Raw genomic sequence first — 25,698 nt, forward strand, 5'->3', positions numbered from 1 at the left:
GCCTGTCCCTGTCCCTCAGAAGGTCCTAGAAGGCAAGGGTGGGCTACTCCATTGGAGATGAAGGTGTTGTGTTGAGCCCCCATACCATGAACTCTGGAGTAACTCTGGGAAAGAGCTGTGGTGGCCCTGTGACCACTGTTCCCAGGACCTGAGTGCGGCCAAGAGTGAGGGCTTTGCAAGGGACCCTAGGGCCAAGTCCAGACCCCCCCTCTCACTTTTCTCTGAGGGGGGAATCACATGAGATTGGTGGAGGGGAATCTTGGGCTGAGGGTCCTACAGGCCAACTTGTGACTGAGGTACTGGCTTAGGGATCAGAACTGGAAACTTGAGGTATAATCCACGTGCAGACTCCACCTCCTACCTATTCCCCAGGCACCCTGTCCTATTACACACATGTGGCTCTTCCCACCAACCTGCTTGTGACACCCTGTGCCCAGGTCCGGAAGGACCTGGGGTTTGGCTGGCCATGGCCTCTGCCTGTTGTTGGCATCCCCATTGTTGTGTTCCAGGAGCCTCCAGGGAACTCTCTGGAAGCCCCCTAGGTCATAGGCTGGGCCAGACTGCTCCTGGTATACAGCACAGATGGCCTCATTTTCAGCCCTTGGGAAGTCAGTGCAGGTCAGAGCTGTATCTGTCACAGCTCAGATACCCTGTGAATTTCCCAGGGTGCAGAGCTTTCCAACCTGGGCAGTTTGAAGTCACAGGAATGGAGTATCATGAAACCCTAGCCCTAGTTCCTGAGGTCCTGATGCCTCAGTCTTACATACCTCCATCTCCAAGGCCAGGACTCTGAACTTGGGAATATCACCTAAACTGCACAGATCAGTAGTTTTGGAGGTCAGCTACTCCAATCTCACCTTAGTATCATTTATTATGTGTTCTCCATCCAGGGCATCCGGTACCTACATGTGCCTTCAGGGCTGAGCATCTGGTCCCATCCTCCTCCCAGGTGGTGACCACTCCCATAGTCAGGGTAGAGGGGCTCCGACCTCTTCAGACCCAGCCACATACACTGGGGTGCAGAGCAGTGGACTGGCCCTCATGGTAGGGAGAGATCAGCCTGAGCTCATGGTGTTTCGTGGTAAGATCTATTCTGGTGAGACCTGCCAGTTGAGGTGAAGGTCTAGCCAGCTCTGTTTTTGCCCACCCAAATTACTCATTTATTTTTTACATTCATTTACTTTTGGTGGCGTTGGGGTAGGGTGGTGGTTGTATGCACCACAGCATCCAAGTAGAGGTCAGAAGACAACCTGTGGGAGTGGGTTCTCCTGTCCAGCCATGTGGGTCCTGGGGATCAAACTCAGAGCCATGGTACTGGCCATCGCATGAGCTTTTTGTTGGGATCTGCCTCTTGAGGCTGGGGAATAGGTTTAGGGCTCTCTATTCAGGCCTCAGTCCCAAGTTCGGACAGAAGCCTCAGGTTTCTTGGCTGTAAGATGGGAAAGGAGACTGAGTATGTGGGACACTTGCCAGACACCTGGTCCTGTAGCCACAGGCACCAGCCCATGATTGAGACATTCCTTCCTGTGTGGAGGCAAGGCTCAGCTGGTCCCCTCCTGCCACTGCCCCCCCCCCCCCCCCGTGCTTCTAGCAATCACAGAGTGGGAGGCCAGGACTCAGAAAAGGGAGGCCCTACTGTTCTCACCCTAGCTCTCCAGAGCCACTGCGGTTCAAGGTCACATCTGTGGTTTACGAGACACCTGGGTTAACTACTCTGGAGAATGTGGGCAGCCCAGGGGAGGAAGGGGACCCATCTGGACTTTGGGGAGGAAGCAGACACACTGTGCTCCTGGGAATGGGTGTTGGCCTTGTCTCCTGGTTTTTGCCTGAGTACCGTGGCTGAGGCATGCAGGAAGTTTTCTCTGGAAACTGTGCCTGTCCTGAGATAGCCAGGTTGGACCCCTACAGAGGCCAAGAAGGGGATGTATAGTGTTAGGGTTCTTGGGACCGCAGGCCCACCTGACCATTGGGAAAGGGGTCAGGGTGGAGTGTCTGGACCAGACTGCCAGACTGGTGTCCTTGGCCAGAGTAAAGACTTGCGGCTATGGGGAGACAGTACCGAGACTGCCTGGCTCATGGTCACCCTCATGCACTGACCCAAGGTGGCAGCACAGTACACTTGCTGTGGAGCAGGGCTGTTGTGGGTGAGGCTGAGGACCATGCCATATGCTGCTGTGGACACTTGAAGATTGGTAGGAAGGACACAAGTTTTCCACACCTAACCCGTGCACACATGGAACTTGTGTGTACTGGTTGCCTTTTGCTGTCTCTTCCCTCTCTAGGATTGAAGCACTGGTTCTGTGCAGGAACAACTTACAGGCCTGGGCTCAGCACAACACTCACCTAGCCTGAAGCCGTGGTTACCAGATGAGCCTGGTTTGGGAGAGACTCAGATTTCTTTTCTGTCATGAGGGCTGATGGCTGGGTATTTCACCCGTGTGGTCCCTGGTGCTCCTGGGTCCTCCTACCTACAAGTGCGCTTACATGAGCTTGCCCTGAGCCCGCTGCTTGAGTCAGTAGCCACGGTTTGTATGACCTAACCTGGGCTCTCGAACCCAAGTTCCCAAGTGCACTGATAGGGATCTGGTCTTAGTTTTGTGTGGTGCTTAGGAATAAGCCCTGGACTTTGTACATGCCACTCAAGTTTTAAACCTTTTTTTTATTTTTGGAAGATTTATTTATTTATGTATATGAGTGTTTTGTCTGCATATGCCTCTGCGTTAGGTCTCATTACGGATGGTTGTGAGCCATCATGTGGTTGCTGGGAATTGAACTCACGGCCTCTGGAAGAGTAGCTAATGCTCTTAACCCCTGAGCCATCTCTCCAGCCCCCAGTTTTAAAGCTTTTAAAATTATCATCCTTACTGCTATTTTTAAATATTTTTATTTATTTGAGGGGAGTTCAAGACGGGGTTTCTCTGGATAACAGCCCTGACTGTCCTGGAACTCACTCTGTAGACCAGGCTGGCCTTGAACTAAAAGAGATCTGCCTGCCTCTGCCTCTGCCTCCCAAGTGCTGGGATTAAATATGTATGCCACTATGCCTGGCTATTATCAGTATTTCTAACTAAGCCTCCTGTTTTTGTTGTAATTTCTTAGATTTTTTCTTTACTTTTAACTTACGTGTATGAGTGTTTGGCTGCATGTATGTGTGTGTATGTACCACATGTGTGCCTACTGCCCACAGCTGTCAGAAGAGGGGTCAGGTCCCCTTGCACTGGAGCTAGGAGGGATGGTTTTGAGCTGCTATGTGGGCTCTGGGAACTGAACCCATGCCTTCTGTGGGAGCAGCCGGTGCTCTAACCCCTGACCTGTCTCCAGCTCACCGCAGTATTTTAAAGAAGAGGGAGAGAGTGGGGAGGGTGGCCCAGCTACTTGGGAGACTGGAGACAAGAAGATTGCAAGTTTAAGGCCTTGTCTTGTTTTCAAAATGTTATTGCTTTTTAGTGTGTGTGTGTGTGTGTGTGTGTGCGCGCGCGCGCGTGCGCGCGCACGCGCGCGTGTGTGCATGTGCATGTGTGTGTGCCTGTGCCTGTGCCTGTGTGTATGTATGTCTGGGTGTGAGGAAGAGAGAGGTCAGAGAACAGCTGTAGGAGTGGAGTCACTTATCTGTCACCTACTGTATGAGACGCAGGTATTGAATGAACCCAGGTTGTCAGTTTTGGTGCCTTTACTCGCAGAGATATCTCACGAATCCCTCAAAAGTTATAAAAAAAAAAGTTAGTATTAGGGCTGTGGCTAGACAATATAGCCCTTTGTTAGAATCCTCCAGTGAGGGGCTGGGAACAGGGTTCAGGGATGGACACCCCCCCACTCTTCCCCACCCCCGCTTAGAACCCTCCTGTTCTCCTTGCCAGAGACTCATTATCCACCTCCAGGAGTTCAGACCATCTCAGCATTTCAGCAAGGCCTCATCTCTAATTATGTCTGCAGTTGACACCTCTTCTAGTCAGCCTCCAGCTGTTCACTGTCTGCTCCTCATGTAACTGGCCCCAGTGTCTGTACAGAGGAAGGGGCTACCTGTTCCTGGACTCTGTGACCTGAGGGTGACCTACTAGACTAGTTCTCCTACTAGACTGCTCTAACTGGACAAGTCAGGACCTAGTCAGGTGTTTTGAGTTTCCCAGGACTCTGCCTCATAGGAGTTAAGCCTCATGAAACCCACTAGCCTCTGATGCCTGGGTTAGATCCCAGGGCCAGATCCAAGTGCCATGAATTCACTGGGCTGGGAGGCATGATAGTCCTGGGGCAGAGAGGCTAGCCTCCCTGAGCTCCTGTGGGTCTCAGTCATGAGCACCAGGGCTCCATATGCACTGTCTGTCCAGTATGCCTGGCCCTGCTCCTGCATGTCTAACTTCAGCATTCTGGTGGTCCCTGTGGGTAACAGATTTCCAGACACTAGACATCCGTCCACTTCAGTGGGTGACTCCAGAGAAGCTAATTTACAGCTGAGGACCACCCATAGCTGTGCTCCCAGGTTCCTGGGGGCCAAAGTCACTTCTAACAACTCAAGGTCCTTTGCTCCTTAGGGTTTGGTCTTTGTTTTATGTTTTGTTTGCTGGTTCTCATGTAGCACAGGCTGGCCTGCACTGACTCACAGAGATAGGTCCAGGTGCCTCCGCTTCCCAGGTCTTGTGATTAAAAGGGTGTGCCACCTCTCCTGCCTGCTGGAATGACAGGTATGTAGCACCACTGTGGTCAAACCCAGAGCTTCAAGCCCCAGTTTGTTTGTTTATTTACTCATTTATTTTTGTTGATACAGAGTTTCTTAGAACCTGAAGGCATGCATTACTGTGCTTTGTGAGGCTTCTGAGTACAGCCTTGGGATCTGGACAGGGCTCCTTGAAGGAGTCTTGTGACGTAGTCAGAAGCCTCAGCCAGGCCAGGGTTCAGAAGCTGCTGGAGAGTGGGACCCCCATGTCATTCCATGTGCAGAGGGACCAGAGTCCATCTCAGAAACAGGTGAAGTGAGGCAGGTTTGAGCTGCCAGGTATCTCTGGGTTAGTTTTCCTCTTGCTTCTGTCTTGCCATCCTCAGTTCCCCAAGAACACTTGCCAGTTCCTAGTCTCCCCCAGTACAACTCCCTGTGAAACTTTGGTTGCAGAAGGAAGCCATGCTTTCCCACAAAATGATGGAGATCATGGTGTGGTGTCTATATCCTGTGTGGGGACCAGTGCCTGGCATCAGAGTCACACCTAAAAATAAACACCACAGGCCTCTACCTGGCAGGGCCCAGGCAGAGGCTGTTTCTATGCCCTCGGGCTCCCAGGTGCTCTGTGGTGCCTATCTCAATTCAGGCATTTGTTTTTTGTACATGGGTTTATTGTGTGTGTACATGCACACGTGTGGTTACAAGATCCTGTTCTCTCCTTCCACCTTGAGAGTCCAGCTCATTCTGCTGGGCATGGTGGCACAGCCTTTAATCCCAGCACTTGGAGGCAGACAGGTGGAGCTCTGTGAGTTCAAGGCCTGCCAAAGACCCTGTCCAAAAGAGACCCTGTTCAAAGAAAAAGTCTTTACACACTGAGCCATCTTGCTAGCCCCTCCTGAGTGTATTCTGGGGCTTTGTAGGACTTGCTGAATAACCCAGAGTGAATTTAAGGGCAGGAAACAGCATACCTGGGAGACCTTGGGAGACAGGACAACCACAGGGGATGCTGGAAAGGATGGAGGAAGTGGTGTCACACTGGCTGCTGACAAGGTTCAGGTTGGACACTGCCCTGTGAGAGTGGCCACAGGGTATCTGGTTGTGAGCCACAGGTACAGCTGTGTTCTTCACAACCCCAGCACTCAGAAATTCTACTCCATGTCCAGATTTGCGTATTCTAGACATTAAAAAATATTGCTCTGTGTGTGTGTGTGTGCTTGTGACTGTGTATGCCTGTGTGTGTGCTCGTGATTGGGTATGCCTGTGTGTGTGCTTGTGACTGGGTATGCCTGTGTGTGTATATGCCAGTGTATGTGTATGCCTGTATGTGTGCACGCGAGCGCTCTGGAGTGCACATGCACGGGAGTGCCATGGAATGTGTATGGAGGTCAGAGGATACCTTGCAGGAATCAGGTCTTTGCTCTTTCCTGCCACTTGGGTCATCACTTGGGTCTGGACATTCTTATCACGGAATCTCACACTGTGGTCTTTTGTCCTCATTGAACACAATGTCTCCAGTGTTCCTCCATCCTGTGGAATAATACTCTAGTGTGTGAGTGGTACACATCTTGTGTCCATCATTTATCAAGGAACCCTGGGCTATATGGATGGTGCCATTTTGGATTTCATGTGGGAATTTGTGTGGATCTGTGCTTTGGGCATGTGGCTAAGAGCAGAATTGCTGGGTCTTGCAATAGCTCTATTTAGCTCTTTTTTTTGTTTGTTTTGATTTTAGAGACAGGGTTTCTTTGTCTAGCCCTAGCTGTCCTAGAACTCTCTCTGTAGACCAAGCTGGCCTCGAACTCACAGATATCCACCTGCCTCTGCCTTCTGAGTGCTGGGATTAAAGGCGTGTACCACCAATGCCTGGCCTTGTTTAGCTCTTTAGGAACCACTAGACGTGTTCTAGAGCTTTGCCATGTTGTTGGCTTGCCTGTGCTCCTTCCTCTACAGTTCAGGGTGCCCAGTGGCTGTCTTGGCAGGTGCCCATGTTGTCCCTACCCCTACCCTAGGTCCAGGTTTGGCCCTCTGTCTGATCAGAGGAGTTACTGGGCACAAGGTAGCACCTCAGAGCTGAAGCGGGGGTAGTGTGGGATGGTTCTGCCCCACTCACCCTCAGGGTACTTGGTTGGGAGGCAGAAGCTGAGCTGAGGAGGGTCTGGGCCCTTCAGTGGGTTAGGTCCCTCAGCTGATGGGCTTCGAAGACCCAAGGACCACAGGTGCTGAGGTGGAGCCAGGACTGGCTTGCCTCACCCCTGTGCGTCCACCTCACCCCTGCAAACCTGCACATGCACATTTGTGGTTTTTGTACACATGCTTGTGTGTATACATACACAGAGGCCAAAAGACTCTCAGTTTCTCCCTTATTCCTCTGCTTAAAAAACATTTGCTGGGTGTTAGTGGCATGCTCCTTTAAAGTGCACACTCCAGCACTCATGAGGCAGAGAGGCTGGAGGATCTCTGAGTTCCAGGCCACCCTGGTCTACAGAGTGAATTCCAGGACTGCCAGGGCTACACAGAGAAATCCTGTCTCAGAAAAACAACAACCAAAAAACAAAAAACCCAAAACAGTCTCTCAGGCTGGGTAGATGGCCCAGAGGTTAGGAGCATTGTCTACTTTTGCAGAGCCAGGTTCTATCCCCGGCTCCTACATGACAGCTCACAACAGTCTGTAACTCCAGTTCTAGGGGATCCAATGCCCTCTTCTGGCTTCTAGCACCAGGCATGCACATGATACATAGACATAGGTGCATGCCAAAAAACAAAACAAAACAAAAACAAAACATACACATAAAATTAAAATAAATCTTTAAAAAATGGTTTCATGTAACACAGGCTGATCCTCCCTGCTAGTGCTGGGAGAACAGGTGTGCCTAATGGCACCTGCTGTTTGCTAGGGATGGAGTCAGGTCCTTGTATGTGCTGAGCCAGTGTTCTACCCACTGAGTCATAGTCTCAGCCTGACTTGTTCCCTTGAGACAGAGTCTCTCACTGGCCCTGGAGCTCACTGTTTGGTTATGTCTGTTGCAGTTACTGTTGGGATTATAAGTATGTGTGGCCATTCCAGGCTTGTTCTGTGGTGCTGGTGATCTAAAACCTTTCCATTTTTTACCAGGTAGACCATTTTTCCAGTTCCGTGTTTTGTTTCTGAGATGGGGCTCATGTAGCCCAGCTTGGTCCTAATTTTCTATGTGGCCCAGGCTGATATTGACCTCTTGATCCCCCTCTGTTCTACCTCTTAGTGGTGGGATGACACTCTTGCACCACCACAGCTTATTTACGAGGTACCGTGGATCAAACTGCCGAGTGACACCGTATAGCTTGTGTTTACTTTTTGAGGCAGTCACGTTCTATGGCCAGGCCAGTCTTATAATTGTTACCTTGCTCCCTCAGTTTCTCTAGTCCTGGGGTGACAGGCTTATATCACCCAGGACCAGGCAAATGTTCATCACTGAACCATATCCTCAGTTCACCCCAAAATATGAGGATAGCCAGTCCCCCAGATTATACAGTATCCATCCACTGTGAACTGCTGAGTGCTATCCAGTTGTGGCCTGGTTATCACAAGTCTGGGCCAGCAGAGCTGACCCAGGACTAGTGGAGAACAGGACTTCTGGACTTGCTGACAGTCTTGCCTCTGCCTCGTGGGCCCCTTTCCTTCCCTTCTGCCACTGTCCCCAGGCAGGACCTTCCCCTGGCTGGATTACACAAGCCACTGCCTGCTGCTTGTGGCCTGAACTGTGGGCAATTACTGGAAGGCCCAGCTTTGCTCCAGGGCCTGGCTGGGCGGTGGCCTTCTCCCCTTCCTGCCTCTTTGGTGATTAACCTTGTGGCTGCCTGCCTGAATTCCACCAGCCTCCTGGCTGTCCTGGGGGCTCGGGTCTAGGCAAGTGGGGAGCCTGGAGCTCTCCATGTGCTCTGGTCTGTGCCACAGACCTCTGGGGGCAGGGCATAATTGTCCTGCATTTGACTGTGTGGGGCTCAGGGTTCATCCCCCCAAGCTAGGAATATCCTGAGCAGGGTTTACCTTGGTCTGAGCCAGTGGGAACTTGTGAGAGATTTGGGGCTCCTGGCAGGCTCCGAGTGTCTGTAGAGGGCCTGACTGACCCTACCTATTGGGCCACAGAGCCAGCCTCAGGCTGTTTACTCATCATGGCTGGACTTGGTGGGACAGGAGCCACACCTGTACCTTCTGCCCTGACACCTTCCCAGATGGGAGGGACAGGAGTCAGGGAACTTCACAGTCAGTTCAGGATGGCCTCCTCTCCCACTACAGGACATGACATCACACCTGCTGCTGTCAGCACCACAGAGGGAGGAGCCCAGATAGCCGCCACCTGAGGGTCGCGGAGCCCGCCTGCCACCCACCTGATGCTGGCAGTGGAGCTCACCATGGATGGGGACTTCCCTTCACATGAGGTCCCGCCCCCTGGAGGTGGCATCCAGCTACAGGTGAGCCTTGTCCTTGATCTGACAACAACCCCAGGGGTGTAGTGGATGCCCTGATGGCAAGTTTGCCCATGACAACCTTTGGAGCACTTCTACAGAGTCCTGCTCCCAGCTCCCTGTGACACCCTACAGTCGGCAGTGGCAGCGGGGAGGGGGGGGTCTTCTGTTGTCTTAATGATGTTTTGTTTTCTTTTTGAGGCTGAGTTTCATGTAACCTGGCATCAAGTTTGCTGGTATGGGAGGGTGATCAGGAACTCCTGGCTCTATTTCCTGAAAGCCAAGGTGACAGGCATGTGCACCATGCCTGGTGTCTGTGGTGCTGGGGTTGGAACTCGGGACTTGCATGCTGCAAATAACCCCAGCTCCAATCTTGGTTTTGAGTTCTTTGAGACAGGGTTGCACTTTGTTGCCCAGACTGGCCTGGAACTCATAGCAATCCTCCTGCCTCAGCTCCTAGAAGTTGCTGTTGTTCTTAAGGGAGACAGTACCCTCTATCATCTGTCTCCTCCTCATGCTGCCACAGGCTCTGAGGATGTAGGACACCCACACTGTTCCAGAACACAGGAAGGGTGGGCGGTCAGACAGGATGAGGGTAAACCAGAGCTATGTCATAGCATAGTTCCAGGGAACACAAGTGGGGACTATTGAGACTCTGGAAAGGCCAGGTAGGAAGGTGCTTACCCAGTGTGCACACCGTGCCCAGCTGTGCCACCACATGCTCCTGTGGTAGAGCACGGAAGAGGGAATGGCATTAATGGAGCTCCCAGATCATGGAGTGGGGGACGCAACAGCTACTGAAGCCTTGGCTGGCATCCAGTGCCCATGGCCAGTGTCAGCCAGGCCATGTCCAGCTCTTACCCTCTCTGCTTGGCCCTCCATGTTCTCCACCCACGTTTCCTTCATCTGCGGCCCATAATTTACTTAATTATTTCCCTATTGTGGGGCCTTTGGAGAAAGTCCAATTTCCTCTGCTATAAATAAGTGCTGCCTCCTCCTCCCTCCATCCATCCCCCTGGTGTGATTCCCAAACAGGATTCTAGGGACAAAACAGAGATGGTGGGTTCTCAGTGGATGGTTCTGGGACCACCAGGATGTGGTCCTTTATGATGATGTTCCAGGGCTGCTCATTTAGGGCAGCATCAAAGCTGGGATAGGCATGCTGGTCCCTTGTTGAAGAGGTCCTGGGTGAACCTCAACTTGGGGCCTCAGAGCTTGGAATCACACCCCCAAGCTGAGCCACTCCCAAGCCCCTCACTGGGGATTCTAGGCAGGGCTCTGCCATGAAGCCAAATCCCTATACCTTCCAAGCTAAGCCTCCTGGGTTCTTGTTGGAAAGGAACAGACTCAGCCCTTTGGGGGCCATGTACCCACACTCAGCGTACCATTTGCTCCCTGCTGCCTGCCCTCTTTGCAATCCTCCATGCTTCCCTCGCGCACATGGGGAAGCTGAGACACGGGCTAATTTAGTGGTTCTCCATGACCACTGCCTTTTGCACACTGGGGCCCTGCTTCCCTCATGCTGTACCTGATGCCTCTGTGTTTCAGAACCGACTCCTACACTGTCCCTGGTGGAGCAGTTTTTCACCGGCCTCATATCCCACCTTCTCCAGTGAAAACCAGTAAGTGTTCAGTGGGGCCTCGTGCCAGCTCTGCATGGCCAGAGACAACCCCGTACAGTAGAGCAGCATGGAGGGCCCCAGGGTTTGAAGAGAGCATGTGTCTGTAGAGCAATCATCTGGGTTTGAAATGGCAGGGGCTGCTGGGGGAGGACTGCAGGGCACCCAAAGAGTTCTGGAAGGCTTGGAAGGACTTTGCCTAGGGAACATACCCTGTGCAAATAACTCAAAGCAGATGTGGTCAGAGCTTCTGTGCCAGGGTGGTACATGCGTGTGTGCATGCCTTTACATGTGGAGCCAGAAGTCAGTGTTGGGAATGATACTTAGTCATTCACAGCCTTTTCTTGTTTTTTTTTTTTTTTTTAACTTTAAAGTTGAGACAGGCTTTCACTCTGTAGCCCTGACTGGTACTCCCTGTGTAGACCAGGCTGGTCTGGAATTCACAGAGATCTACCTTCCTCTTCCTCCAAGTGCTGGGATTAAAGGGTGGCTGCCACACCCAGCTCATTTATGGCTATTTTGACTGCATGTGTGTTTACATACGACTTGCATGCCTTGGAAGCCAGAAGAGGGTGTTGGATCCCCTAGAACTGGAGTTACAGATGGTTGTGAGACACCATGTGGGTGCTGGGAACTGAGTGCTCTAACCACTGAACCATCACTTCATCCCCATCCACTTGTCTTTTGAGATGGAATCTCTCACTGGGCCGGGAGCTGCCTATCCCAGCACTGAGGTTATGGGGTATGTGGCCATGCCCAGCTCTTCAGGGTGCAGGTCCTCATGCCTGCACAGCAAGTGCACTCCTGCAGGGAGGAGGCTCCCCTAGGCAGGCTCTGGAGTTTACTAGGTGTGCCTTTAACAGGTGTGCCCTGCTTCACGTTTGTTTTAGCAAACCTCTCCAGATAAGAGGTAGAGGCTCTAGGGATGGCCATTGTCACTCTGTCCCTGCAACTCCCCCTCATCCCACTCGCAGGCCCATCCCAGCCCAGCTCACTGCATCCAGCCCTCCTTAGCTGCAGGACCTCATTACTGAGGGGAGAGAGGCAGCCATGACAGGTCTGGCCTCTGTTCTATCCACACCCTTCTCCTCCCTATCCTTGGCCATTGAGAAACAGGCCAAGGTGCAGGTGGACAGGGAAGAGACCCAGGGTCTTAGGTCCTGCTTGTCTGGCCTGTCTGAGTATAGAGTCTGAGGGGCCATGTAGGAGGCGGTGCTGGCTGGTGGACTGATTAAGGCCTGGCCCAGGTTTCTCTAAGCCATGTGTTCTGAAGTTCCTGGGCTGGATCTGTGACTGCCCAGCATGGCAAGCTGAATCTTATAGGCCATGCGACTGAGCTTCCATGAGTTGAGAGGGTCCCCCCTTGCCTCACTCAGCTCCATGGTCACTGTCCTTTTTTCCTTTGGCAGACAGTTCATGGGTTCCACCCCGTTCCTTGGTGGCCAGTCCTGCCCCAACACCAGCTACCCCACCACAGCTACTGTCCCCAGCTTCTTCTCCAAGAGCAGCGACTTTCCTCAGGTAACAGTCACCCTTGGCCCACTGCACAGGGCTCTGAACTGTCTGCAGGACTGATGTGATAGGGATTCAAGGCTACTCTGGTCAGGGAGGATCAAGCCACCCAGACTGGTCTTGGCATCCTGGGATTGAGATGTGCTGTCACTGGCCTTTGTCAGGGTTGTGTCCTGAGATGACTTTTCCATAGCCAGAGGAGCTATATGAGGGAGACTGAGGGCTACCAGGTCCTGTGGCCCACAGGTAGATCATCTGAACTGGCCACTGTGGGCTCTCATCCTGTACTGTTAGGGAATCTCCCCTCAGGCCTCACACAAAGCACCCATGCCCCATGTAGCACAAGGTGGTAGAAAAGCCCACCCACAGATCACAGGAAAGGGTCTGAATCCATTCCCCATGGGTTACCAGGGCATCTGCCCCACCAGCCCCTCTCACTACCAACCAGCTATCCCAGAGGTCTCTGGTCAGCAACAGGACAGTGGCACGTGTCTCTGTCACCAGGTGTCTCCAGTAGTAAAAATTATGTTGTGTCATCAAGCTCCTCAGAACACAGTGAGGAAGCCAAGCCTGTCAGCCCGCATCGCCTTGCCTCTTCTGCCTTTCTGTCTTTGTGTGTTTGTCTGTCTGTGTGTCAGTCAGGGTCCTAAAGGATAGAACTTATGAATGAATACGTAATATATGTTATACACACACACACACATAGATACAGATACAGACACATGCAGCCTTTTAGTAATGTGGCTTACGGGCTGCAGTCCAGGTAGTCATAGTCCAACAGTGGTTTCCTCTGGTAGTTGCTCAGTCCACAGAGCAGGATGTCTCAGCAGTCCCAATCCAGCACTGAGTCCTGGAGGGTTCCTGAGGAACTGCTGGTTTTCAGTCTGCACTGGGATCCTGAAGAAGTGGGCTCTAACACCAGTGAAGGGATGTCTCAGCAGCAGGGTAGATGCACCTGCCAGCGAGAGTGAGGGCAGGGCAAGCGGGCAAAGAGCTAATGCTTCCTCCTTCCATGCCCTTCTATGTAGGCTGCCACCTAAAGGTAGGGTCCAGTCAGGAGAGGCCCCACAGGTGTGCCCAGATGCTTAGGTCAGTTGTTAGAGGTGTGACTGAGCTGTCGACAAGATCAGCCATCACACTCTGTCTGTATTGGCTCCCTGTCTCATTGTCTCTGCCCTCCGTCTTTCTGTGTCTTTGTGTCTCTCTGTGTCCATCTCTTCTGATGCCAGAGGCCCACACCTGCCTCTTCCTGGAGGCCAGATCCCCCCACCAGCTGTGCTCATGTGGCCTGCTCCTTGTCTGATCCCTGTTTGTCCCAACACATCTGGTGACATAGTGACTGATTGTTACCTCTCATGGCAGACAGCCATGTCCATCCAGTGGGTGAGCATTTATTGAGCATTTGCTGTGTGTCCTGTACACTGTCCCCAAGATGCCTACCCTAATGCCTGTGCCCTGTCCAAAGAAAGTTGAACGCAGGGGACTCTATTAAAACCACTGGTTGTGTCTTCAACCCCTACCTCCTAGCTTGTCACCTTCCTCCACCTCCCCCCCACCTCCTCAGGCCATGGATGGCCTTGAATTCCATAGAACAAGGAGCCAGACGTGACAATGAGGCAGAAAGGACATGAAGACTGCTTAAGTGAGGGTCCTGAGCTGGGGATGTCTCCCTAGGATCCTCAGAGGGAGGCAGGATGGTAAGAATCAAAGGCCTGGGAAATGCCATGCTTCAGGCTCTCAACAGGGAGGAGGGGCTTTGAGCCTCTTGGAGATGTTAGGCTGGCAGGGTGTGGTGCCAGCCCCACCTACCTGGGTGTAGAGCTTCTGCTTGCAGGCGGCATGCCTCTGTGCTCTAGCAGACACCCCAACCCTCACATGGTCTCTGTGCTCTGGGTGTGTTCACTATCGCTTTGTGAGCCAGGAATTGGGACAGAAAGCCCAGCCCTGCTGGAGCCAGCAGAGAAGAAGCCCTCAGGCAGCTGGGAACTAAGCATGAGCCCTGGAATCTCCTGTTAGAAGAAGAAAAAGAGAAGGGATGAGCCATGTGACTTAGCCCCCTGAGGAGAAAGTCCTCCAGTTGTCCCTGCACTCAGGGAGCCAGGCAGGAGGATAAAGCGTCTGGGGTGATCCTGGGCTACACCTCGAGATTCTGTCTCAAAGCAACAAGAAAACTACAACAGGAAAAGAATAGAAGAAACCCAAAGTTTGGTCTGCCATTCTGTCTGTCCCTTCTTCGTGGGTAGGAGCCTCCTCTGCTCATGGCAGTTTGGAAGTCGCTTCTGATGTCTGCTATCTTCTGCTCAGGCTCCTTGTCCCTTGGCTGTGAGCTGTGGGAGCCCCCTCCTCCAGCATGGGGTCATCTCCCATGAAGCTGCATACCTCTGACACTGGGCCCAGTAGCTGCTGACTGGACCTGTCACAACATGCAGTGGTCACTTCAGGCGCCCACAGATTGCCCTGAGTTCCTGACAGTACCTCTTGCAGCCCTGCCTTCCTTTACAGCCAGCCCCAGCCCTCAACCACCCGCTTCTACGAGGAAAGGGTCCCGTGCATCCCTGCTCCGCCTTCCATCTCCAGGTGGCATGGAGCCCCCACCCCATGGGCTCTGATATCCCTGCTCCATGACCGGAACAACTCCACAAACCCCTGTGGGGATAGCCCACCCTGGGCTGTGCAGGTGCGTGGGGTGCTCGACGCCTCGTTTTGTCTCCATTCTTGAGTTTTTTTTTTTCTTTTTTCTTTTTTAAAGTTGAGACATCACGTGACTCCAAAGCTACCATGTCACCCATCCCATGAACTACCACCTCTCCCTCCCTCTTCAGTCCCCAGCACCCAAGAATCCTTTTCTTGTCTTTGGATTCTCCTGCTCTAGACACCTTCTATTGTGGAGTCCCACATTGTGTGGCCTTTTGTTTCTGGGTCTCTCATGATGTCTTCAAGTCCCTCCACACTGTGTTGTCTGCTCATCTGCAGAACTTGTTTATCCATTTTGACTATCATGGATTACAAGAGTTTCTGTGGGGACTTCTTCCTGTGGTTCTCAGCTGGTACATACCCAGGGTGGGGGTGCAGGTAAAGGTTATCTCCATAAGCTGTTAGCGGAAGCTTCTGTTTCCAGGGATATAGACAGGGTTGACTGTTACCTTGGAAGGGCAAAGCTTGGCTCACGTGAGAGTGAGGAGTGCTTTTGTTTGTTTTTTGAGACAGGGTTTCTCTGTGTAGCTTTGGAGGCTGTCCTGGACCTCACTCTGTAGATCAGGCTGGCCTCGAACTTACAGAGATCCTCCTGCCTCTGCTGCTTCTGCTGCGATTAAAGGCATGAGCCACCACCACCACACAGCTGTGAGGGGTGCTTGAGGCAAGGGGGAAGGGCCTGCTATCTAGCCACTTGCCCTTCTGCATTCTCCTTAAGCCTCTCCTGGCCTGTAGTCCTCCTGGAATGCCCTGGGGGTCCTCAACTTTCCAGTGACCATCCAATCTCCTTTGAAGCTCCTGGTGTGGGAGCAAGGCCACACAGACCCCACTTTCTTACCCTGGCCCTGTACAGGGAGGACAGGAGCCCTGTGTGTACAGGTAGGCCTGCACCTCAGGCCCCCCACTTCCCTCCAAGACTGTGTGTCCTGTAACACTCCAGTTGCTGGGAAGCTAGATGAGCTCACTCTCAGTGAAGCATCCCCGCCTCCCGCCTCCCCCGCCCTGCCTGGTGGCCGCATTGACTGCTCTGCAAATGCTAGGATCAGAGGTCTGGCCACTGCCTGCCCAACAGTTACCGTCATCAGGGAAAGGAGAGCCAGAGAGGGGCGCTGGCTTACAGGAAGCCACACTGGCTGCTGCCACATGTAGAGAGGTGGGCTGTGGAATGGGGGGGGGGGGCACAGGAAGGACTTACATGGAGATCCACAGCACTATGGTCTAGACTGTGCACAAACTTGTGAGCCATGGGGCAAGGCTTGTGGAGAGGCAGGGAGTGGGCAGGGCCTAGGGACTGGGGCCAAACCATTGAGAACCTGGCTTGCCCAGCTGGGGAGCCTAGTGTGTGACATTCGCAGCCTCTCCCTGGCCACTCCCACCATCCCAGTTACCTAGATACCCCAGAGCCTGTGTCACAGCTCCTCCATGTGTCTGTCTCTCCGGCTCATAGGACATCTGTGTTTGAATAAAAACTCACCCTGACCCTGTGGGACCTCTTAGTAGCCCAGTATTTCTGCTAGGAGCCAGGCCCAGACACAGGCTGTCCTAACAGGAGTATTTCATTTATTTGTTTTTATTTATTTATTTCAATTTTATGTGCATGTTTGTCTGTGAGGGTGTCAGAACCAGAGTTACAGACAGTTGTGAACTGCCATATGGGTGCTGGGAAATAAACCCTGTCCTCTGGAAGACCAGCCAGTGCCCTTAATCTTAACCGCTGAGCCATCTCTCCACCCCCTTTTTTTAAAATTTAATTTCATTGTTTCAGTTTTTTGAGATAGGGTCTCATGTAGTGCAGGCTAGCCCTGAACTATGTAGCTGAGGATGATCTTGAACTCCTGACCTTCCTCCTCTACCTTCCATACCTGATTCACATGATGTCTGAGATGAAACCCTGGGCTCTGTGCATGCCGACCATACACTCTATCCCAGTCCCAATCCCAGAAGCCCAGCACCAGCTCCTGTATTCTTTTTCTTTGGTTGGTTAGTTGGTTTTTTTTTTTTTTTTTTTTTTTTTGAGACAAAGTCTTTCTACATAGCCCTGACTGTTCTAGAATTCTAGAATTCATTATGTAGATGAGGCTGGACTTGAACTCTGCCTCTCAACTGCCAACACTAAAGACGTATATCACCAGGCCCAGCCTATTTTATTTTTTTAAGTATTTTTTTATTTTTATTTCATTTGCATTGGTGTTTTGCTTACATGTGTGTCTGTATGAGGGCATCAGTTACCCTGGAATTAGAGTTACAGACAATTGTGTGCTGCCATGTGAGTGCTGGGAATTGAACCTGGGTCCTCTGGGAGAGTAGTCAATGTACTTAACCACTGAGCCATCTCCAACCCCTTGCTTCATTTCTTAAAAGACAAAAGCCTCATTGTGTAGCCCAGGCTGGCCTTAACCTCATGATAGTACTCCTGCCTCACCCTTCCAAGTGCTGGGACGACATGCATGAGCCTTCTTGTCAGACAGCAACTCCTTAGCAGCTGGGATGACCTGCAGGCTGCCTACAGCTGCTCATGCCAAACCTATAGCCTCTCTGTCCTGGGCCCCCCCATGTGAGGCTGACAGCCCTGCCTGCCCTACTCTGTCCCTTTGATGTGGTACAGGGAACCCTCTGCTATTCGCAGCTTGGCCACACATCCCTTCACCAGGTAGGCAGGAGGACCGGGAACCAAGGCAGGAGACACAGTAGGGGATTCAGCCCGAGGGCAGACCGGCTATCCCTGTAAGGGACACTCAACCTCCACTGCCTCTACCAAATCCAAAGACTAGTCTGGGACCCCATGCATGCCCTCCGGGCACAGACCTCCACATCAGAAAATGTCATACCGCTGGGCTTTGTGCACCCTCATCCTTGAGTTGTTTTGAGACTTCAGCTTTTCACATTGGTTTCCTCAGTCCCTGTCCTCTTGAACCGTCCCCCCCAACACACGCACGCACGCACGCACGCACGCACGCGCACACACACACACACACACAGAGTTTCTCTCTGTCACCTTGGCTGTCCTGCCTCTGCCTCCCCGAGTGCACCACCAACGGGTCTTTTTAAATCAGAGGTCTTTACACAGCTGTAAAGATTGCCCTTTCAGACTATACTCACCACCCACAGGAGGATCAGGAACTCCAGGTTAGCCTTGACTGCTAGTTTATTTATAGACAGGGGCAGCCCTCACCTTTATCCAATTCTGTAACATTCTGTCTCCTCAAAGGAAAGCTTATCTGCATGAGTGTTTATCCCATGTCATTCCCAGCTCTGGACCCCACACCATGTATGCTCTTGTGTCTGGCTCTCTCAAAGAGCCCCACGTCCTCAAAGTTCTTCCACGCTCTTTCGCACTGGAGTCTGTCGCTCCTGTTCATGGCTGTGTGGTCCTCCTGCCTGTGGACACTGGCTGTTCCCACCGTTGTGTGTGCTGTGATTCACTGCTATGGGTGCTCCTGGTTTTCCCACACGTGTCTAGAAATGCGTTTGCAGAGTCAACTGTAGGTCAGTGCTTTGCCCCTGTGCATCTAAGAAGTTGGCTGACTGCTCCCCCACAATCCTCAGGCTTCAGCTCCCCACGCCAGTGTCAGCACTTGCCATAGTTGGCTTTTGAGTCTGGCTACCTTTGGAAGTGTTGGGCCACTCTCATTTCTGTTTAAAGTTTTTTGAGATAGGGTCTTGCAGCTTAGCCAGGGCTGTTCTCACAAATCCTTCTGTTTCAGACTCTCAAGGTTGATGACAAGGATGTACCACAATGTCTGGCTTCATTTCACTGACTGGGATTAGCATTTTGCTCAGTGCAGTACAGTACAGGAGCTCCTGGGTCAGCCTGATGCTGCCAGGGTGGATGAGGGCCAGCTGGGGACATGGGTTTGCTCTGTCCACTGCTTCTGGGGCCTTTGTCCTAGGTGGCCATGGGTGTGAGAATCTATGAGAACCCTGTGGCCCCATGGTCCTGACAAAATGGCCAGGGCTCTTTGTCCCTGAATGGGATCCTGATGGCTTGGGCTCCTCAGCCTCCTTCCCAGGAGCTCTGACAGTGTGTGGCCCTCTTGTAGGATATCTTGCTCTCTCCAACAGGAGAGGCCACAGTCCCCAGGGGCAGTTGTAAATGACTATAGCTAGCCCTGTGGGGGATCACACCACTGTGCCCACAATGGGAGTGTCTTTTCTCTTCCTCTTTGGCCCTGGAGTGTCCCAGACAACCCAGTTCCTCCAGGGACATCAGGAATGACCACTTGTGGCCCTGGGGTGAGGGAGCTTGAGGATATAGTTTGATGAAGGGCTGGGGAGCCCCACTCAGCTTAAGGGAGGAATAGAGGGGTACTTAGGCCTCAGTTCCCCTAGCCCAGTTTCTCACAGAATGTCCCCTCCAACCCCTAGTCCCTGTCATCCTTGGTGGGGGGAGGGCAGAGCAGAGCCCAGTGCTTTAGTAGTCCTAGGGAAACCAAGGCTTTCTCTGCCCTCATGGGATGCCCTGGAGGAGTGGGGCCAGACTAGGCGCTGGACCCAGCAGGGTGCGCCGTTGTTGACAGCCGTTCTGGACTGATCCGCCCCCTACAGTAATTCTCTGCACTCTGCCAGTAACTGCCCTGACTTACCAGGCAGGCATCATTTCCTGAAACTCAGCCCAGCCTTAGGGGAAGTCGGGAGCCGGTGACTAACCCTCATGCAAATGGGGCCGGCAGGCTCGCTGCTGCCTCTGTACTCCACGGAGCTACTGAGCCTGTGGCCACCGTGGTCATGAGGCTGGTGCTTCCAGGCAGCTCTTCCAGGGGGACACGGCCACTGCTCAGCTCCCCACACTCCAACCATGTCACAGCTGCGCTTCTGGCTGCAGTTCGCCGCACTCAACAAGGTAACTGGCCAGGGACCAGCAGAGCCACCCAGAGCCACCTGTGGCGCCCCTGAGCTCCCACAGGTGGCAGAGCTGTGGCACTGGGTGCCCCTGCCCTGCCCACTCTATATTTTTTCTGGGCAAGTCACAGTGAACATACCAGTTTTGGGGACTCAGGTTAGTAGCTTGCATGGGGGTGACTGGGGAGGGTGTCATTGTCAACATCTCTTCCTGGGCTTGGGTAGGACTCAGTCTCACTCAGGTCTAGTAGGTAGAGCTGGGAACCCATCTTTCCTCTGGTCTCCCAGTCTAGAAGGGGTGCATTTCTGTGGGTCCCTCCTGGGCTTCTCTTCCTAGGCTGGGGAGGTGTCTGCTCTATGACCTCAGGGTGACCTAGGAAGATCTAGGGCTAGTTCCTGCCAGTTCCCCTCCCCCCAGCAGGCCTATCTCAAATGTTACAGCCAGTATCCACATTGGGGACCCTCCCAACCTCCTCATTTTGTGCCACCCAATAGGTCTACTCTCTTGCCTCTAGAGACGCAGCAGGGAGGAGCTACATGGTATAAACTTTAGAGGTGTCTCACTGGGAACCCCATCCTCAGAGCATCCTGCAGGGGAGGCCCAGGGCACCCAAGAGACCAGGCATCCAGCTGTGACATTTCCCACGTTGGGGGGTGGGCATCACCAGTGTGGGTCTGTCTGTGCAGATTAGCTAGTGACAACTGAGAGCCGGGTCCTGGTGTGTCCTGGGGTATTGGCACTCACACATGAGCAGGGCCTGGGCACCCAGAAGCCCTGTGTCCAGATGAAGAATTGTCCCGGAGCCTGTGGGTGGTTAGGCTGTAGGGAGGTGGCATCAGGATGTTTGTTCTTTACTGGTTTTTTTTTTTAGTAAAAGTTTCAGAGTGGTGTTGAAGGTTTCAGGTGAGGTGCTCACCCACCACCCTAGCATTAGAGTTGAAGGTATTAAGGTTGGGGGTTCAAGGCCTTCTGGAACTACATAGCAAATTTGAGGTCAGCCTGGGCAATGTGAGACTGGCTCAGAAAATTAGAGTTCCAGGGTGGGCATAATGCAGGCCTCAGTCCTTACTTCCCATCCTAATGTCATCTGTGCACATCACACTGAGTGAGGGGCTTTCCACTCACACGCGGTACCCTTAACCATAATGGCCTGCCATATGTATCTAATGCCTCGGTTTCCCTCACTTCAGGGCATCAGCCGTCCTGCCCCCTCAGGCTACCTCCTTGGGCCATCCTTAACTGACAGTCCCCATCTTGGGTTGAGGCCACTGTGGGAGTTACTGGGTTTGCTTCCCCCAGCCATGTCTCCAGAGGCCAAGGAAGGTGGGGACAGAATGGCCCTGAGTTGCTTAATTGCCCCTGGCTTTGCTGAACCTTGGTTTTGCCAGTATGGACACTTGTGATCCACTGACTTGCTAGGGCTGTGTGCAGGAGGGTGCTGGGCACCCTGCTGCTTCTGGGGAGCCCCAATGCCCAAGGGCTTATAACTCCCTTGCCTCCTTCCAGGGGACTTCTCACCACACTGGAGACCAAGGGTTTCAGAGCTGTCTCATGCTGCCCCACCATGGTTTAGACTGGATGTTATGCTGGGGACAGAGAGATGGGACAGGGTGCAAGCTGTGACTAGCTGTCCAACCCTGCTCCCAGCACATGATGGGAAAACAGGGGTCTTGAGAGCCCATGATGCCCTTTCTTCCCCTGAATGCAGGCTTCCACCTCTGCAGTGGGGTCACAGGGCTCTGTGAGGTGGGGGTTGTGAGGTCCAGTCCCATAGCAATCCAGGTTCACTTAGGGCTCTCCAGGAAGCTTCTGGGTACCCAGCCAATCATCTCCCCTTCCCTGGGTAAAACCAGATGGCCCTGCCTGCCTCAGCCAAGGGGTGAACTGGTAGTTGACCCCATACCAAACAAAGAAGGTGGGTGGTTACTCAGGACCTACAATAGGACCAAGACTCCTGAGCCTCAAAGTGGGCTGGGTAGGCTTGGGCCATGCTCAGGGCTCTTCTGTCCCTCTGGACCTTGAAGCCTGGGACCCTGTTGGCTTGTCACTTCCGCCTTCCTGCCTCCAGAGGTACAGAGGGAAACCTCCACCCTTGGCTAGCACGTTCAGGGATGACCCCTTCACCCAGCACAGCCCCATTCTCCTAGTACAGCTCCCTTGCAGACAGCAGCCTGGAGAGCCTGCTGCAGGAGTGCTCACTGTCAAGGCCCTAGGGTCAGGTCAGGGTGTGTGAAAGGGCTTGCCATAGTGACTTCCTGGCCTCTAGCTGTGCCAAAGAGATGTTCCCTAATGCCTCAGGGCATGTGTCAGCGCCCCAACCCTCTGCTCACCTGCCACAGCACACAGGGAAGCAGGGCAGTTCTGGGATGGCACCCTGGCCTCCATCCCTTGTCTGTAAAACTGGAGGGGTGGGACGTGGAAGCTCCCAACCTGCAGAGTGCTTTTCAGGGTCTCTAGGTGGAGGCGGTGGCTTGGTGGCTCACACCTGTCATCTTGGGAGGCTGAGAGTGAAGGATTGCCATGAATTTGAGGCCAGCTTGGGCTACAGAGCAAACTCAGGTGTATTGAGTTTGATTACTTTCCACATATTTCATTCATTTAAAGTACATTTCTGTGGTTTTAATGTATTTGTAGCTGTGCATTTAATGGCTTCTAGAACATTCCATCCCACTAGAAGAAATCCCATCCTCTTTAGCCATCACCCCCATCCTCATCTTTAGTCATCCCCACCCTGGAACCCATGAATCCATTTGTCATCACTGGGGTCTCCTAGTCTGACATTTTCTGTCGTAGAGTTTACCCTGTGGACTTTTGTGTCTGTTTTCTCCCTGAGCAGCGTGTCCTCAGGGTCATTCCATGTTGTGATGTGTGTGACTTCACTCCTGTTCATGGCTGTGTGATACTGCACTGTGTGGCAGAGCACATTGACTCTTGCCTGGACTCCCACACAAAGCCAGCCACTGCCTCACCTATGCCTTCTCCTAGGACCCCTCAGGCCTGGAGGATCTCTCCAATGCCTCCATCTTGTCGTCCTCTGTGGATTCCCTGTCAGACATCCCCGACACACCTGACTTTGTGCATGTCGACAGCCTCAACGAGGTATCCACCATCTGGGATGTCAGCACCACCTCAGCCACCCATGACAAGGTAAGGAGGACCATGGTGCCACCTTCAGAGCCACTCTGGTGACACTGGTGGAAAGGGGGCCATGGCCTGAGCTCCTCCTCGGGAGTGAAGATGGCATGCTCAAACCTGGGTTAGAAGGGTCTGTACCTTAGAGGCTGGAGGAACAATCTCCACAGCCTTAGAGGCCTGCCACACATCCATGTCCCCAGGTGACCCCTATTGGATCTCAGGCACACCTGAGAGACACAGAGCAGTTTGAGTTCATTTTGCTTTGGTGTCTTAGTTTCTGAGCTTCAGTCTCACATAGCCCAGACTGGTCTCAACTTTGCTCTGTGGCCAAGGTTGAACTTTAACTCCTGATCCACCCACCTCAGCCTCCTGAGTGCTGGGGTGACAGGTGTCTGCCAGCATGTCTGACTCCAAAGGTAATTTAGGTTACCAATTCTCACCTCAAGAACTCTCCTGAGTGGGCCCCGGAGACATGCTCGGACACAGACATGCGTGACTGTCACAGCTAAGGACGACTCCTGGCCTGAGTGGATGGTTGTTAGTGGCCCTGCAATGGTCCCTGCAGGGCCCAGGATGTCCAGGATGAAGAGACACTTAGCTGATGACTCCCTGATACCATGAGACCCCAGAGCACACAGTGAGGCAGACAGTGTCGGGGCCCTGGCTTCTGGGACTGACCTCTTGTCTCCCTCCACACACTGGATGGGTTTCCATGTGGACAGCACTGCAGAACTTAGGTGGTGACTATAGGGTACCCAGGGTTTGGGGTGTGCCGGACACTGACCCAGAAGGCTCTTGTTCAGCAGAAGGTTTTTCCCACAGAGGACACTAATGACATGTATAGTCTCAACCTGGGGAGCCCTTGCCATGAACAGAGCCTCACCGAGCCTGATGTGGCCCCTAATCCTAGTAATGCAAGGAACCCCAGTCCAGGCCTTCCTGGGATCTTCCATATAGAAGATTCTAGACTTTGAGAGTGTAAGTTAGGAATGTTCCCAGGAGTCTCCAGGTGGGAAACCTTGATGCCCTACAGCTCTGAGGTAAGGGCCGGTGGTACAGTTGGCACAGGGCCAGCAGAAAGACAGGCTGCCCTCTCCACCCGCTCCTGAAGCAGCCATGAAGGCCTGTTCCTTGCTGAGATCAAGGCCACAGGGTACTGCCCACCCCACCCAGGGCCCCAGGCTACTATGGCCCAAGCCCCATATCTGAAACCTAACACCCTGCAGGGCCCTAGCCCGCCTGCAGGCCGGAACATGACTCAGCCTTCCAGGAACCTCCACCAGTCTGTTTGGGTTTTTGTTAATTTAAGAAAGAAAAAAAAAAAAAAAAAAAAAAAAGGCAGCAAGGCAGCAAGAGGGTTGAGTGTGGACTTGTAACCTTCCCAAGCTTCCTCTGGCTTTCAACACCCCTGGCCCTGTTCCCAGCAGAGCAAGGGACATGTGATAGTGACTGTCCCTTCAGTGCCCCAGAGACTCCTGTCCTCCCTCCAGGATGCTGAGTCCCCACTGAGCCCCTCAGGTCAGGGCTGAAGGCCTGCTTGCCATCAGGACCAGCAAGGCCCAGTCACTGAGCAGCTGTTCCTTGCTCTGCCAGTCAGAGGGACTGAGGCTCAGTGGGTAGAGTGCTCGCTTAGCATGCACAAAGCCCTGGATTCCGTCCTTGGCAGCATGTGAACCAGGTATGGTGTGGTGCTGTACCTGTAATCGAAGCACTGAGGAGGCACAGGCAGGAGGATTGGGATTTTAGGCTCCTTGGCTACATAGGATGTTTGAGGCCAGCCTGGGTTATGTAAGGAGTAAGGTTTGATCCTTATTAAACCCCGATAGGTTTTCATGATCCTTATTTTTAAAAAAAAAAAAACAAACAAGCAAAAAGGGGTTTTGTGTGTGTGTGTGTGTGTGTGTGTGTGTGTGTGTGTGTGTGTGTGTGTGTACGTGCTGCCATTTCAGGCTTTGTTCCCAGCATCTACATAGTGGATCGCAACTGTTTCTAACTCCAGGTTCAGGGAGTCCAGACCTTCTTCTGGCCTCCATAGGCACTCCATGCACGCAGTGCACTTACATACATGATAAATAAATCTTTAAAATCTATCCATGTATCTAGATTGGGGAATTGTGAATCAGTTTGCAAAGGAGAACCATGTCCCCTGCAACAGACTCAACTCATTGTTCAGGCCACACCATTTGTCCAGCCCAGGGTCAGCGCTTATGGCTAGTGCACATGTCCTGTCCCCCCTGTTCACAGTGATAAGACTCAGGGCCATCCATCTCTCCTGTAGAGGACTCTGGTTTGTGACATTTAGAGTGTGGTCACACTGTTAGGAGCATTCTCACCTGATCACCCTGACGAGGTCTTGTAGGAGCTGCTCCTTAGCTACTGGTTGCATAGTTACTTCCAGAGACAATCGTCCAAGTCTGCATGCTGGGACTATTTGACTGACTTTGTCTGCTTTTCCTTGGTCCAGAAGCTACTACCTCATGGTCCCCCTTGTGCCACAGGGACACAATATGTCCTCAGCCCATCTTACCAGGGTCTGCCACATCCCAGGTTGAGTAGTGGGATTTGGTCCCTGAGAATGGAGCAGCGCCCCCCCCCCCATCTATGGATACAGGCCCTGGCACAGGAGGCCATGGCTAACATCCTCCCCTGCCATTCCCCACAGCTGTTCCTGCCTAGTGGGCCATTCTCGGCTCTTGAAGACCCAGTGACCTCACTCTCCAGCACTCCACTTCTCATCAGCTACCAGGTAAACTAGGTGGCTGGGGTATTTCCTGGGGATGGTGACAGAGGCCCCAAAGACATCT

The 25,698-nt window shown here is 52.8% G+C and overlaps 1 protein-coding gene across 2 annotated transcripts in view; it reads left to right on the top strand.

Annotated features, from left to right (window-relative positions):
- The window catches only part of Sbno2 (strawberry notch homolog 2), a 45,397-nt gene that overhangs the window by 7,416 nt on the left and 12,283 nt on the right, over positions 1–25,698 (top strand). Inside the window, exons 2-6 of one of the 2 annotated variants that reach the window (XM_051177425.1) lie at positions 8,925–9,100; positions 10,643–10,716; positions 12,123–12,234; positions 22,745–22,906; positions 25,557–25,640. In XM_051177425.1, the coding sequence (XP_051033382.1) occupies positions 9,020–9,100; positions 10,643–10,716; positions 12,123–12,234; positions 22,745–22,906; positions 25,557–25,640 (513 nt within the window). In that variant the 5' untranslated portion in view covers positions 8,925–9,019. Of the gene's footprint in view, positions 1–8,924; positions 9,101–10,642; positions 10,717–12,122; positions 12,235–19,409; positions 19,760–22,744; positions 22,907–25,556; positions 25,641–25,698 lie in introns of those variants that run through there. The other variant, XM_051177426.1, reaches the window with a different exon arrangement.

The sequence above is a fragment of the Phodopus roborovskii genome, unplaced genomic scaffold (assembly GCF_943737965.1).
Source record: "Phodopus roborovskii unplaced genomic scaffold, PHOROB, whole genome shotgun sequence".
Lineage (NCBI taxonomy): Eukaryota > Metazoa > Chordata > Mammalia > Rodentia > Cricetidae > Phodopus > Phodopus roborovskii.